The 15,824-nt window shown below is 41.1% G+C and overlaps 1 protein-coding gene across 2 annotated transcripts; it reads right to left on the reverse strand.

Moving 5' to 3' along the window:
* Positions 1–306: 306 nt before the first annotated feature.
* Positions 307–14,932, reverse strand: ssrp1a (structure specific recognition protein 1a). Of its 2 annotated transcripts, none has more exons than XM_023959107.2 (18): positions 14,794–14,932; positions 14,103–14,161; positions 13,178–13,363; positions 10,495–10,600; positions 10,080–10,273; positions 9,869–9,969; positions 7,854–7,983; positions 7,633–7,736; positions 7,330–7,458; positions 7,032–7,253; positions 6,766–6,838; positions 5,635–5,767; positions 5,507–5,552; positions 5,302–5,437; positions 2,714–2,881; positions 2,474–2,571; positions 2,210–2,381; positions 307–832 (listed from the first exon to the last, which is right to left on the reverse strand). In XM_023959107.2, the coding sequence occupies exons 2-18, from the start codon at positions 14,154–14,156 to the stop codon at positions 767–769; spliced, it is 2,118 nt and encodes a 705-aa protein (XP_023814875.1). In that variant the 5' UTR covers positions 14,157–14,161; positions 14,794–14,932; the 3' UTR covers positions 307–766. The 2 variants fall into 2 exon arrangements, with proteins under 2 accessions (XP_023814875.1, XP_078809683.1); XM_078953557.1 differs by lacking the exon at positions 14,794–14,932 and adding an exon at positions 14,622–14,693.
* Between the last annotated feature and the right edge of the window lie 892 nt (positions 14,933–15,824).

The following is a 15,824-nucleotide window of genomic DNA, read 5'->3' on the forward strand; positions in this document are numbered from 1 at the left end:
GATCCTTCATTGGAGGAACACTTTTTCAGGATTTGCATTGAATCTTAAATAGGCAGAAACAAATGTTAATTTCTCTATAATTCTGGATTTAATCTCCCAGAAGATATTTTTTGCATTTTTATTTGTTGAAATGGTTTTTGTTTTAATGCTCTCTAACCAATATGCATCTGGGTGGAGGACTGTCCCACTCAAATGGTGAAGTTTTTTGGTATAGAACCAAGCAAATAACACATTTCTGGAAGGCAGTAATTCCTGAAACTAGTTTGGGTCTCAGGAAAACGGAACCAGAGAACGTAAGAGAACATGTACCAAAGGGGAAAAAAAGTTAAGGTTTATTGAAAATTATTTATGTCAACCTGAAAACACGGCGTAGCAAAACACACAAAATGTTGTTTTTAAAAGCACTATACAGAGAGAAGGAGGGAAACAAAAAATCCACTACTCTGCATCATTCACATGACATAATCGGGGGCTCACAGTCTTTCCTGCTGCTTCCGTCAGAGCAGCTCCCATGGGCTCGATGGAAAAAACACCTTAATAATTCAAGCGAAGCAAAAGACCCCATTGCTTCATTGAGCTGGGAGGGGGCCGGCCGCCTGCTCAGATGTCAACCCGGAGATGACTCTTCTTATCCAGACATACAATTTAGAGTTGTCTTAAATCTAAACAAAAGAAAAATATGTATAACTCAAGTTTGCCGACTAGTCTGAAATCAAAAGTATAAATTGTTGGTCCTTGTTGGTTTGGGGTCTTTGACGTAACTTGTTTAGTCAGACTCTTCCTCCGAGTTGGCAGGGGTGGACACAGCCTCTTCTTCCTCATCATCTGACTCCTGTTCAAAAAACAAAGTTATCATTGTTTTTAACTCTTAACACAGGTATATATATATATATTTATATGTATACACAACATACAGTCAGGTTTTGGTGTGTGCACTGAACTGACAGAAAACACACAAACTGAAGATGACTTAAGGAGTTCATCACTTTACTAACTGGAGGCTTGAGACATGATCTTCCTGATGCTGCGTTCACACTAAATGCCATTCACGCAAAGACTTTTGTAACCTCCGCCTGTTTGGACGCGCGGTCAACGTGCTGCTGGACCTGACGCTCTCACTGCGTTGATGTGGGAGGAGCTACTGTCAAAAGCTTTTAGCCTCAGGCCTGTAGGAAGCATAGACTGTATTTCAGTAGCTCTCATGAGCAATGCATGGAAGACATGGATGATGTTAAGAGGTTTGAAACGCTCTGCAAAAGATGTCGGTAAGCACGTCTCCATTTCTGGGATTTTGACATCATTGGAAGACACTTCCAGTACGGTTAGGTTCACCATCTACTGCAGGAACTGCGTCTGAACGACAAAATGACTAAAGCTGTCCTGCATTAGTCCGAGAAAGTTTAAGATACAAAAAAGGGCCTTTTAAAAATATATCTATATTCTTTTGATTCTTATATGAAAAATATCAAAGTTTGAGAGGAGGACGAATCAGCTTCTCCTCCATGATGGTTTTAGACTTCACCCACTGTTCCCGTCCTCAACACATCACTGCACATCTGAGCTCCTGATTGGTTGATGCCGCGCTGCAGCTCCAGCGTCCCGCCACGCCTAATGCTCAAAGCCACAGGATGCCACAGGAACTCTCATTGCTACAGTACAGATGGACTTTTTCCAACAAAGAAGCATTTGTGTCAAAAACTCTGTCTTTACTTTGTTTATGAAGGTGTAAATAGATAAATAAAGTGCTGATTGGATATTGTCTCAATTGAGTTGAGAAACAAAACTAACAATATATTCAGAGGAAAGACAAATAGTTCTTCTTATTCCCCCAACAACAAGTTTCCAAACAGTCAGTTTTTTTATTTGAAATCTGAATCCCACTGTAGAAGAAAATAATTGTTTTCTGGTAATTTAATAATCCAATTATCACTCACTCAGAACTGTAGATGCAAAGTAAATGTATAATTAAAGAAAATACGGTCGTTCCTTTGGCGAGACGTTCATTCATTCAGACCTTGTATTAATGGCAGGACACTCCGTGGCGTCAACTTTCTCAAAGCATTAGATTGATTTTTTAATGAAAGCTGATCTGTGTGAGTAAATGATGCTTCACGTGTTACTTATGGGTCTTTCTTTGATCAAATTGAAGTGTAACTGGTGCTGCTGGCCTTTAAAAGGTTAACTTCTGTGACAGCAACCATCAGTGTACCTTCTTCCTCTTGGACTTGCTCTTGTGGTCGGAGTCTGAGGAGCTCTCCTCGCTGGTCTCAATGAACTCTTTGCTCTTGAAGCTGTCGTTGCCTCCTCGCTCCTTGTCTTTGTCACCTCCAGCAGACTTCCTCTTCTTCTCCTCCTTTTTGCTGGTAGATTTTTTACTCTCCCTAGCGAGAGAAGGAGGAAGCAAAGAATCAAAGTAACAAGTTCAAAACACTTTCAGGAGGAAGAAGAAAAATCACAGAGGAGTTAGTTTTACTTTTTGCTACTTGAAGTTGATCCTCCACCACTCTCTTTGTACTCCTTCTTTGCTTTGTCATACTGCCGTTTCGCCTCCCCTGCCTTTGTGTCCCACTCCTGAGAGACAGTTTTCGCAGCTCAATCAAGCATTACTCCGTACTGAACACTCGTCCTCCAACATCAACACTGATTACGAAACAGTATTTCAAAGAATCCAGAAGGTCTGGAGACTCAGACTGAATTCATTTTCTTGTCTCACCTCCTTTTCGTCTTTGCCCAGCCCCCTCCACATTTCTCCAGCCTTCTTGGAGATTTCGGTGATGGAGATGCCGGGGTTCTCCGCCTTGATTCTCTCTCGGCTGGAGTTCAGCCACAGCATGTAGGCGCTCATGGGCCTCTTAGGACCGCCTGCATCCTTCTGCTTTTTCTGTTCGCATCCACAAAAACAAGATGTTTAATGAGCAGATGTCCTTCGTTCCTAAATACAGAAAAGCAAAAGAGTCCCTCTTTAGTGAGCGAATGATTTAACTACCGTATTTTTCACACTATAAGTCGCAGCAGCCAAAGAAAATCCACAATAACAAAGAAAAAAATATCATAGGAGTCGAACTTTTAGGAGGATTTCATTTAACAAAATACGCAAAGAACAGACATTTTAATCTTTAAAGTCAAACCATAATAACGAAATAGATGAACGCTTCACTGCTGCACTAACCCTATTTAGCTTCATGAGACATAGGAGGAATCTAGTATATTAGCACAACATATGAACAATTATTCAGATAAGCATGAATAACACGCCAATAAGTCAACTCAGCTCTTTATACATCTTCAAATCACAAAATTATTGAATTCTTCATCGTCTGTGTTACGTTAGAACGGCGCTGCTTCTTCTGCGTCACACATACAGTGCCCTCTAACGGCTGTTACTAGGAAAGTAACGAAAACGCGAGCCTTTCTTTTGTTTTTACCGTAATTTCCGGACTATAAGCCGCTACTTTTTTCCTGCGCTTGCAGCCCTGCGGCTTATTCAGTGACGCGGCTAATTTATGGATTTAATTGACGGCCGCCATAAACATACTTGCAGACTCAGAGCATGGGTTGAATACTCTATACAATTCCAAGCAACAAGGCATTTATTTTTCAACACACCCCTGAGCAGCCAAACAGCATGGACTTGACTTCAGGTCTTAGACACTTCAGTCATGGTTCAACAAAAAAAAAACACCCATTACCAGCCGCATCCCAGAATCCTTTGGTGCCATTAGACCCAACGTGCACGTGATCGCCACTACAATATGACGCAGCTTTCAAGTTAAAAGCAATCGTTTAAAGCAGCGTGAAAAAATCCACCATCACCAACGGGTTTGGAAAAGCCGGTCTGCTGCGCGACGGAGAGAACAGCGCATGCTCAGGAGTGAATTTACATCAGTCATGGTGACACTAGTCCATCTATTAGCAGCTCCGTAATATACGAGATGATCTTTTAAACGTACGTTTATTATTGCTATGTTATGGTTATTATGAAGTGCATGTTCGCTCATTTTATTTTTAATTTGGTTGGTCAGTGTATTTTTCTGCCAGAACGAAGCCGGAAATATGGTTAGGTGAAGGCTAACAGGCGCTAACAACATTTAGCCTGGATGAACATGAATCGATGCGGGAAAAGCTGCAATCTGCAGCTTGGCTTAAAGTAAATATGTGGGAATCACATCAGCCTTTATTTTGTAGGGATACGACTGGAAACACAAATTGACGTGATCGTTTGGACTGAGCGGAATTTTGCATTGAAAAGCTCACAGCCTCCGTGTGAGCTGGAGACATGTTCTCCTGCTGCTCGTTCACATAGAGCTGCGGGGCCGATGGCAGTCTGATGGCAACGCATCCGCCCCTCATCCACAAAATGTTCAGTTTTAAGTCCGATTGCTCTGCACAGACACGATTTGCTCCGTCCACCGGCGCAATAGGGACGAGGCGTTCTTCCCTGGAGCCGCCCTGGCAAGGGGTGTCGGAGAAGATAGGAAGGGGAGACAAAGAGCACGCTTGGCGAGAGCGGAGCACAGAGGCGTCCCCGGAGCAACAGTGTGTCACTGTTGTGGAAGGAAACTTCTGGCGCACGCGCCGCGCGGAGGCACGTGTATCGCGCTGAGGCGCGCGCTTTTCAGTCGCCGCTGCTTTATTCTACTGGTGCGTTTTTTCAGCCCCGTTACTACCATAATGCTGCCGCGACACAAGTGGAAGGAGAGCTGTTCTCCCGTTCTCCCCTCCATCCACTGCTGCTCATTCTTTAAAAACTGACAACAGTATGGCAAGCCGGAGGTTAGATCCGCCTTTAGCCCCTAAGACTCATGGGAAATGGGGAATCGCAGATGTAAATTTCCTCATTATAACTGAGGGATGTAATGTTGATTATATGGTTACTGTTTGTAATTTTATGTATGATACCTAGATTGTCAATACGTTAAAAAAACTAAAAAAAAAAAAAAAAAAAAAACCATAACTGAGGAACTTGTGAACAGAATACAGGTCCATGCTGTTTGGCAGATGTGGGTGAATTCAAACACATCAGCTGATCCAATGCTATTTGCTCCTACAGTGTGCAAATGAATTCATGAACTCATTCTGGGAGTCAGGATGTGACTTGTCATGCTGGCCATGTTGCGTAATGCATGCGGCTTGTACACTGACGCGGCTTGTGTATGTGCGCTCTGTAGTCCGGAAATTACGGTAATCACATATGTCGCACCTGAGTATAAGTCAGGTCAAACTGTGCAAAAGAAAAAAAAAAAAAAACACACGTGACTCATACTCGTAAAAATTCAGTACTTTCTCCAGTTTTCCTCTGACCTCTTTGCGTGGCTTCCTTTCTTTCCTTTCTTTCTTTTCCTTGACCACTTTCTTGGGTTTTTTCTTCTTTGAGCTTTCGTCTTCGCTGTCATCCCCTTCATCACTGCTGTCACTCGCACTGGCATTGCTGTCGTACCTGCCAGCGGGAAGACACCATCAGCTGGGATAAAACAAGTTCAAAATAGGAACCATCTAAGTGGCTTACTCTTCTGCTATGTCATCATCCTCCTCTCCTGGGTTGAAGGATTCGTCTACAGGGAGAATAAATGAGGTTAAAGCAGATGTTCTTCTCAGCCAGCTGCTGCTGCTCTTCTTGTTCTGAGTCTTACTCACCACTTTCAGCATCCGACTCGTCGCTGTCGTTGCCCTCCTCCCTGATCTTGCCTTCAGCCTTCATCCTCTCCAGATAGGCATCATGTTTGTCTTCGTCCGAGTCACTGTAGTCGTCAATTTTACCCTTCATGCCCTGAAAACAAACTGCACCGTCAACAAACCCCCCCACCACCACAGAGCATAAAACTAGTCCAGCATTTTTGCTGAAATCTCACCTCCAACCACATCATTACCCCAAACACACACTGTTAGTATACAATCGTTTTCCAAATAAATATATAAATCTGTGGTCAGAAAAACTCAGTAGCCAATTAAAGGACAACATTGAAACAAAACAGATTAATGAGTGAAGGTTTTTTTGTTAAGTGAATGAATTGTGGGTAATCCGGCACCGGACCCTCTTCTGTCCAGCATCGCCGCTTCTTCTTTTAAGGCCAGCAGGTTAAATTCCACTAAAGACTCCATGGCTTAATGCAGTTGCATCATCTTTTCCACCGCAAAGCCACTGTCATCTGCTGCCACCTTACCCCCTCTCAACATCCACGTCTGTCAGTGGACAGACACCCGAAGGGAAACAGCCATGAAAACACCACCAGGAAATGGAGAGCAAAACCATTCGATCTGTTTGACCTCTTCTGCTGACCCCATCACCACAGCAACCAATAGCTCTGCTGCGAGCACTTAATGTCTGGACGTAAAGAGCGTCGTCAGATTTGATGGCGCTGGCTGAACATCGCGTCGGAATAACGATCGTGTCACGGAAACCCGAAAGACCCAAAGAAGCAAATCAGTCGGCAAGATGCAGACAAACACACAATTACTGCAGACCCAACGCCTTCCCATGATTAGTCCATATGTCACTCAGTATTTAACCATTTCAACCTCAAAAAAAGGTCAATCAAGATTACTGATCACAATCCTTGTAGCACACGTCAGCAGCACGCCATGCAATCAGACATGATTCCACAAAGAAAACCAAGAGCTGCTAGTCTACAAATGACGCCCAAGACCATACCCACCTTCTTCTACAGGGGTACAAGAGCAGACAAAGAGGGGCAATAAGAATCTCCATCTGACATGGAAGTCTATGAAAGCCTGTTTCAGGAGCGGGAGTGCAGGTTGATGCGTTACCTCTTTGAATCCTCTGTTCTTGATGTTGAGCTTCTTGGCGTTGACAAAGTCAAACAGTTTGCCATACTCCTCTCTGAAAAGTAAAGAAAGGTGAGGGTAACCTGGATGACAGTAGATGGAGACAGTTCCACCCCTAGAATACTAGGAATCTGTTCAAAGACGACTGGGGTCATGCTTCTGTTCTGCAAACTTATAGACGAGGATGAAAAAACTCCTACAAGTGTATTTATTGTTTAAGATGCAGCTAAACACATATAGTGCCTTACCGCTCAATGCTGCTAAAAGTATACTGATTCCCCTGTTTGGTCTCGATCTCAAAGTCGAAGGAACGTGTTGTGGTGGTCCCTCTGGCAAAATTAACGCAGGAGATCTCTTCAAAGCGGAGGTGGACAGGAGGTTTGTGTACGTAGATGAAGCCTCTCTCCAGAGGATAGAGGAGGCCTGAAGAAGCCTTGTATGAACAGGTGATGCACTGAGCCCCAGAGTGGCTGGAGAAAATACAACGTACAGAGTTTTATTAGATGTTCTTAGACCGTAACGTGTTTTAGTGTACGACATGTTTACCCCTGGAAGTTTCCTGGGACAGTGATCTTGCGATTGACCAGAGCCTTCATCACCCTGCTGACTACCTCATAGAGAGACCCCGACATGTTCTTATTGAGTTTCCCCTCAAAACGGCGCTCCACGTCATCCCTGAAGCATCAAGAAAACAAACTTCTTTACGGTTTGTGAACGGGCAATAAAGCAGACTTTTGTCTCCCCCTAGTGGACATCTTTAGTTTTCCAGATTTGTTTGCAAAACCCAACAAGCTGAAGCAGCCCTAAACAAAAGGAGTTAAATAGTTACTAAAATGTACTTGTACTCACTCGTTCATGTTAAGGGTGAGATTTATGTCCTCCTCTTTGGAGAAAAGGAGAATGAGGAAGTGATAGCGAGTCTGACCCTGCTTGATTGGAGGATCAAGGCTAATCTGTGAAAAGAAAAGAAAAACAGACCATCAGAAGGAAGTTAAAATTTAAAAAATGCAAGAAATGTTGTAAATTTACACTCAGTATTGTAAGAAAATAAAGCTCAAATGTTGACGCACCACAAAGAACATCTGCCTCTGATCCTTGTGTGGCAGCAGGAAGAGACGGAGGACAGTGGTGTAGGGAATTTTGTAGTCAAAAGTTTTACCATGCAGGTGAAGGAATGTCGGATAGATACGGATGTCATATCTGGAACAAAGGAGATAACGAAATGACAGGAGGTCATCTTCTCATCATAGAACATCAGTTTCTGACAGCAGGCAGAACAAATACTTCACTTGAAAAAAAAAAAAAGTAATACTCTTGAGGATTCAAAAACAAAAGCATTTAATTCAGAAGCTGCAATTCGGCTCTTTATAGGTCATTTATCTACTTGTATTAGCAGTTTTTTCCACGTCTCTTTTAGTGGAATTATCATTCATATTGTGTATAAAGAGCAGTAAACAAACCAAAGACAGGTTGAAGGTCAGTCTTAACTCAGATTTTAAAGTAGCAGAACACGAGAAAAATGTTTGCACAGATGGTATGAAAATTACTTAAGAAGCTGTTTAAAGGGAACAAAAGCTGCAACAAATAAACTTCTGTAAAGTTTGCATTTATAACCAGAATTTCTAGTTTGAATTGTGTTCTGAACTCAACATTTTTCTACCAAAGCCGCTGTAGCTACCATAGCCGTTCGGCCTGGAACTTCCGTTCGGGGTCCTTTGGACTGAAGGTAACGTCACGCTACGGTAGCCCCACTTGGACAAACTACGTAGCGTCGAGATCTGCTCTACAAATTTTAATTTCACGTTCCCTTCTGTAACCTAAAGTTATTTTCCTCAAAAATTGTGTCTGACAATATTCTTTGTAATTTTTATAAAGACATGTTGCCACAATCGGCTCGTTGTTCCAGTTTAAGTTCAGCCGTGGCTGAAAATGTTATCAGCACGGCTAAATGTTGTTCTCCCGGGTCCGTTCTGCCAATAATGAAGCACTGGGCGCACAGATTAAAAAATCTATAAGCAAACGTGCATTTAATATTAATAATAAAGGCACGTTTAGAAGACAATCTCGCTTATGTCGAAGCTGTGTTTGTTTACAACAGACTTCATAATATTTTGGTAGTATCATAATTTGTCCAGACCAACCACTATCTGACACGTCATCGGACCAACGGACAGCCAATCACATAATGTGACGTCAGCATTAGTCCCAGGACCCCGAACGGAAGTTCCAGGCCGAACGGTTATGGTACATACACCGCCTCAAACAGCTGCACACTAGGGGTGCAACGGATCACAAAACTCACGGTTCGTATCGTTTTTTAGATCAGTGAAATGGAAAAAAACAAAATAAAAGTCTTCAGTTATTATTATTTTAAAGCTTCAAAATATAGATTTGATTAAGCATATATGAAAAGCTTCAAAACATACAAAGACACAAATGTATTCTAACATCAAAATATTTGCTCATGGAGGTCTATTTATAAAAATAAAACATTAATGAGATCTTTGAACTCAAGATATTCCTTCATATGAAAGATGCCCACATAGGCAAAAGTGCTTTGAGACATTGTATATTGAAAAACAATTAAATTTAAAAATAAGTAAGATAATTGGGGATGTTAGACTCTACTACTTTTCTTCCTTTCCCTGTGTTTCCTGCTATAAAGCCCCTCCCACTGGTTCCAGCTTTTTACGCTTTTGTAAAGTTCTTCAAAATAAATGAACCTGATCTGTACTGATCTTCGTCCTCCGTGATGAGGTCGAGAAAAGTGCGGCAGGAGTTGCAGGTTAACACATTTTTGGAAAAACCTCAAGCAGCAACTTTGACGCACGTTAAAACAAAGACGGCGTTCATGAATTTGGTGCACAAATTGCGTTCGGTGTGAACGGACAGTTCATGTAAATGATGCACATGTGAAGTGTGCAAGAGGAGGGTGATTTTTGGTCCCCGTGTGTGCCGAACCGTGGCTTGTGATCCGTACGTTGCACCCCTAGCGCACACTAATGCATGGATTGGAGAATGGGTGGACCTGATATAAATACGAGTTGAAAGACGGCTTTTCAGACAATAGGATATGATATTTGACCTTCCTCTGGGAGTAAGACACTGCAGCTCCTTGAAGATGCACACAGCATCTCCTGTGGCTTGGATGACGTCAGCCTTGGACAGGACATTCTGAGCAAAAGCCTACAGGAAAAAAACAAACCTCTGCAAATGACACAATCACACTGACAACACAAACACTTCATAAAGAGCGTTTCTGCACGGAGACCAGTATTTGGAAGCCGACTGCTCACCTCCACAGACTCTTGTCGCTCATCGGCCTGGCTGGGGGGGACGTAAAATCGGACTTCCATCAGGGAGACCTCTGTGTCGTCATTCTGGTGAAACTCCAGGGTGACTTCATTTTTTCCCGTTGCACACTGGGAAACATTGGAGAGGGGGATTTCGAACGCTGTGTTGTCGTTGACGTCAAATGACAGCAGCGGACCTGAGGAGAGATGAGAGAGAAGACAGACGCTGCCATGCATCAGTGGACGCTCAATATCGATTATCTCAACAACAATAAACATTATTGAACTGATATTTATCTGATAAGTCTGTTTAAATGAATGGAATTGATCAAAGTGGCCGTCCTGTGCCAGTAACTGCCTCATACTTTAGCATGGATGAAACAGGCATCTTAAAACAGGGATTGTGGCCAAAAGTCACCTGAGAACTTTGCTGTCCCCCAGTTCCAGCCCTTCACACACATGTCCTTCTCTGCCAGCTCCATCTTGTAGTTGGCCTTAAAAAACTCAGAGAGCTTCTCGAAATCCTGGTGGGAGTTCAAAGAATGAAAGGCCACATGAACTGAGGTAGTGATGATAGAAAGTGTTAAAGAGGGGGAAGAAGGGGAAGATAGTAAAAGGAGAAACTCTTCATGAGCCGCGGCTTATAAAAAAACACCAAGTAGGAAGAAGGATGTGGTTTATTAATCACACAAAGGAGCAAAAGATGTTAATGTAATCCACCCGCTTTCCCTGTGCAGCCCCAACTCCAAACCAGAACTGACAATCAGTCTGTTTATTTATCCTTCAGGCCCGCTTACAACTTGCAAAGGACTCGCACACAGCGACAAAGCAGTGACACACAGACACACACACACATACACACACACACTTCCAGTAGTACAAACACATGTGGAAGTAATTGCATGTGCATGGAAGAACCAGACTCGGTGGGAAAGCAAATTTACACACCTGGATATCTGCTTGTCCATAAGGTTATTATAGCCAATTAGAGGCAGCATGACTGTATTAGAGTGTGTGTGTGTGTGTGTGTGTGTGTGTGTGTGTGTGTGTGTGTGTCTGTGCTGAAGTTCATCAGCATGTTTGTTGACCTGGATTAAAGAGCTGTTTAGATACAGAGCATGTGGGAGCGGATGCGTAGCTGCATAAAAATCAGCGCTTGTTCACTGTTGTTGCATAACTCAGCTAATACAAATAAACACTCAGCCCACCTTCATCACACACACACACACACACACACCCACAAACACACGCACACTCATGCAGCATGATGACCAACGTCTGTGTCATAGCCGAGCACATTTAAACTCAGAAAAAAAAAGGATAAAGGTTACAGGTTGTAACAGGACAAAATTCCCTACAAAATGAATAATCACATATTGAACTCTGGTTTATAAATAACATGACTTTGCTTCTTTAAAAGTTTGAAGAAAATTATGCAAAAACTCTACTTTCCACTTCCTGATACTTAAGTAATCTAACAACAAACTCCACAATTGTGTTTGTGACAAATACCGTATTTTCCGGACTATAAGTCGCCCTTTTTTCATAGTTTGGCAAGGGGTGCGACTTATACTCCGCAGCGACTTATATTAGAAATAAATTGAAATAAATACATTGTTAACCCTCCTGTTATGTTCATTTGTGAGGAACAGAGATGATGTTTCTGGGTCAATTTGATGTATGAGGTATGTTAAGTGTTAAGAGGATGTTAAGTGACTCAGAGAATCAGCAAACTTTTTTTTACAGTAAGATCTTGAAGGCTAACAACATAATATTCTATTTTCCAATGATTTCATAGATTCAGAAATGCAATAAAAGTGAAAACTGTTTCTACAAATACAGGATGAAAACAGAGTATTAGTTGGCCAATGATGCTTCATGAAAGGAATAAATAATTAAGTAAGAGAAAGAATTACTGTGAAATTATTAGATAAACAGTCTGCTATGATTGTGTCATTTAAGGTTGTGAAAGTTAAAATGCGACTTATAGTCCAGTGCGACTTATCTGTGTTTTTTCTACTTTATAATGCATTTTTGGGCTGGTGCGACTTATACTCCGGTGCGACTTATAGTCCGGAAAATACGGTATTAGTGTCAGAGTGTTCAGTTTTTTCTTGTTCTAAAGAAAAATTACAAGTCGGAGTGATCACAATCCATCAGATCTGCTGGATCCAAGTTCACTAAACAAAGATTTGCTTTCAAAGGCGACACACAACACCACCTGTCAGGGGGTTAAAACTGAACTCTTAACGTGATCAGGAAACATGGGATCCCACTGATGACACTTGGAGGTTGACCCCCCCGTCTGGAAGGAATTCACTGGACTTTCTCAAAAGGGGCAGATGATTCAAAGTGTCTGCTCAGCACGCCAGCAGCCTCAACTTTCAGCCAATTCTCGATTACTGACACTAAGAGAGGGATAATAAACAATGACATCAGGACCTGGGGAGAAGATCCATCTCCCCTGAAAAATATACTGATTAACCCCAGGAGACTGTCACACAGTCCCGGTTATACCCTCTTCTTCATCCCAGTCTTGTTGACATTCTCCATAGTAAAAAAAAAAAAAAAAACTGTGACAGAAAACAACCACAACCACATTTATTTCTTGCTCGTTTTCTGGGCCAAATTGTTTTGGTGGATAGATATAAACACTGACTCACAAGAGCCGATGATTGCACTGTTTATGGAACGCATATGCTAGCACTGGTTTCCCTCATTAATCCCATTAGGAGCTTCGAGAAAAGGAGCAGACTTATTCACAAAGTTCTGACAGAACACATGCGCACAAACGCCCATGCGAGCTCCAGTGGTGGCATTTTCGCAAGATGGTAGTGTTTTTCGGGGGAAACGTCAAGCAGGGGGGGTTGCTTATCAGAGGCCCCACTGCTTGTGTTATGCTCTTTACCATAAACAAAAGGTTGACCATAGCAGTGGAATGTGTCAGGCTGAAATGTTCCACTATTCTACATGGAAAAAGCTGACACACGTCCCAAAAAGAGAAGGAACAGGTTAAGAGACTGGAAAAAAAAGAAGAAGCCAATACCGCAATAAAAATATCCAAAAGCAACAACACTTAGGTGGGCACGTGGGTAACTTACCGTGTCCCTGAAGCCGTCATACTTGTACACGTGTCCTGTGCTGGTGCCGAGTTTGATGCCGTGACCTAAGCACACTCGCCTCCACTGCGCTAAGTTGAGCTCACCAGCAGGAATGCTGTCCACCTTCCCCGTCTTGTTGCTCTTATAAACCACATTTTGTTTGCTGAACCGTAGCCGTCCGTCATTCTGAAAGACCAATAAAACAAAGAAAAAGCTCTGTGAAAATGCAGAAAGTATTTGCTTTAAAAAACATCAAAAGAACAAAATCTACTAATAGATTGGGAACTGATAAAAAAGAATGTTTTTCTTAACAACAGAATAGTCTGCAAATGTATTTTTCACCAGTGTAACGCTTAATTGACAAATCATTGTGTAATCCTACAATCCAGCCAGAATGATCTGTCTGAGGTCATTTTCTCTTATCTGAATCAACCTATACCGTTGAATGAAATGAAATAAATGGATTATATTGATGGTTGCCAAAAATGATTAAGACGTCATTTTAGTGTGGAAACACTTTAAATTTGGCAAAGACATGTGACCATAAAGTGTGGTGGAATGTTCTGATAATGGTCCCTTTGGATTATATTGATGAAGAAAAACAACACTGAGCTGAATTTCAGACAAAAAGCTGAACGATTAGACATTAATTCTTGCAGTTTTTTTTATTTATTTTTTTTCTGGTGAAACACAATTAGAAGGTCTCGAAAAACAACATAACCCACTTAAGACTACAAAAAGTCAGAAAAAGGACAAAAAAACATAGTTTTTAGGTTAAAAAACGTTTACAGAACAAACTGACCACTTCATGATCTGTAGCATATGGCTTCTTATGTAACTAGATTTTTGTTTGACCAACATTTTATGCTAAAATGTCCAAAAATTCAGAATATTGAGGAGATACAGAAAAATAACATATACAAACCCAAGAGCCTTTCACTTCCTGATAAATCTCGTTGAACTCCAGCATATCACCCATGATGCCTGCAGGCAGAAAACAACTTAAAGGGCATTGAAATAAAAATAAAGACCAGTGGTATTTATATCATGCGTTCTCAACGTGATGTTTACAGACACATTAAAATCAGATCATCAGAAAATGTTGCTTTACGAACTAATATTTTAAAAAAATGTAAATTTGGCTTTCAGTTAGTGTTGCACTGTGCAGACATTTATGTCTGACCGAATATTTGGGTATTAAGAAAATGAAATAATTCTTGAAAGGGGCAGTACATAATAGTAACACAAATATTTTTTAAAGAAAAGGAATGCTTTCATTATTCGCAGAGACTGTCATTTTACTTCAGCTAAGCTAACGTTAGTTATGCAAAGTGCGCTAATTTTATGTTACACCACTCGGTCAAGACAAAAATGTTACCATGTGTACCAGCATGTACCCTAAAGCCGCCCGATAGGGACAAAGCGGTCATTAAATCAAACGTACCTAAAAGAGACGGGCCGATTCTTTTTTTTTTTACAGAAAGCAACGTTAGCGTTACTTTAGCGATTTGGTGATAGTCTGTCTACCACGAAACAACCACCAAAATAACAAATGGTTAAAAAACAAGCTATACTTTCACATCGAAACACAAATAAATAACTTAAAATCTTACTACCTCTGTTTCGTGCTGCTTTGCCTGTTTCCCGCGTGTAGCATCAGATGCTAGCGTTACGTCACCGGAAACGCTGGGTTATAAATGTACTTCCGGTTCATTGTTTTGATTTATAGTTGTGGTTTTTTTTGTTTGAAAAAAATAATGAAAAGGGTTTAAAATTACGGATAAATCGATGATTTATGTTCGTTATTGCGGCTATCACTGAATGTGCTCATGAAAGAGTCAAGTGCAGTGACTGTTTACTGCCGCTAGGTGGCACACAACACATCCTAGGAAATTGGTTATTGAAAACTACAGGTTTTTCAATTCAAAAACAGTTAACACTTTTAAAGTGATCTAAAAAATAGATTCTAGGGTATTAAAACTTTAATTGAAGTTAAAAATGGCATTTAACGAACAATTGGGGGTTGAGATCAGCTAGTAAAAGACTAAACAAGACATAACAATCGCTTGAGTGTAGATTATTTAATGCATCCGTATTGTGATTGGAAAATTAATAAAATAAATAAAAAGCAGTTAACAAGATAAATAAAAAACAAGCAAAACATACGAGGTAAGTCAAGTTAGTTCTCAAAAGCGGCCTCTGGGCACGCATCCTATTAACTCAGAGGAGTGTGGTTTACAGACCCCTGGCAAAGAAATCTTGTCAGTCATTAGCACAGTTTTATGGGCTGAACTCCCGTGCTTTCTCTAACTCTATATTTTTCTCTCTTTTTTATTTAGAAGCTAGCACCTGAATTTAACCAGACCGCTTTATTAAAACAGACACGAACGTTTTTTTTATATACATATATATTTTTTTTTTTTATCGGCGCGGGACTTTACGCATGAGGCCCAGACTCAGTCAGAGGAGTTTTACTATTTCATCTTTTTTGTTTTAGCACAAACACGGATTTGTAAACCGTGACTGCTGAAGGTAAATCGCGGTTGTTAAAAAAATAAAATGAAAAAGTTAGATTAGCGAGGTGTACAACGCAATTCTCAGATCTTGACGCTTATTTTTAATATGAATATTAGTTTTTTTCTCACCG

Source organism: Oryzias latipes, chromosome 10 (genome assembly GCF_053564925.1).
Source record: "Oryzias latipes strain Hd-rR chromosome 10, Olatipes_Hd-rR_3.1".
In the NCBI taxonomy this organism is placed as follows: Eukaryota; Metazoa; Chordata; class Actinopteri; order Beloniformes; family Adrianichthyidae; genus Oryzias; species Oryzias latipes.

Excerpts from the sequence above, each read along its gene's own strand:
- ssrp1a (XM_023959107.2), bottom strand. The coding sequence starts at position 14,156 with ATGGGTGATATGCTGGAGTTCAACGAGATTTATCAGGAAGTGAAAGGC. Across the intron at positions 6,839-7,031 it reads ACTTTTAGCAGCATTGAGCG|AGAGGAGTATGGCAAACTGT; the intron begins GTAAGGCACTAT and ends TTTACTTTTCAG. Across the intron at positions 2,382-2,473 it reads TCAACTTCAAGTAGCAAAAA|GGAGAGTAAAAAATCTACCA; the intron begins GTAAAACTAACT and ends TTCTCTCGCTAG.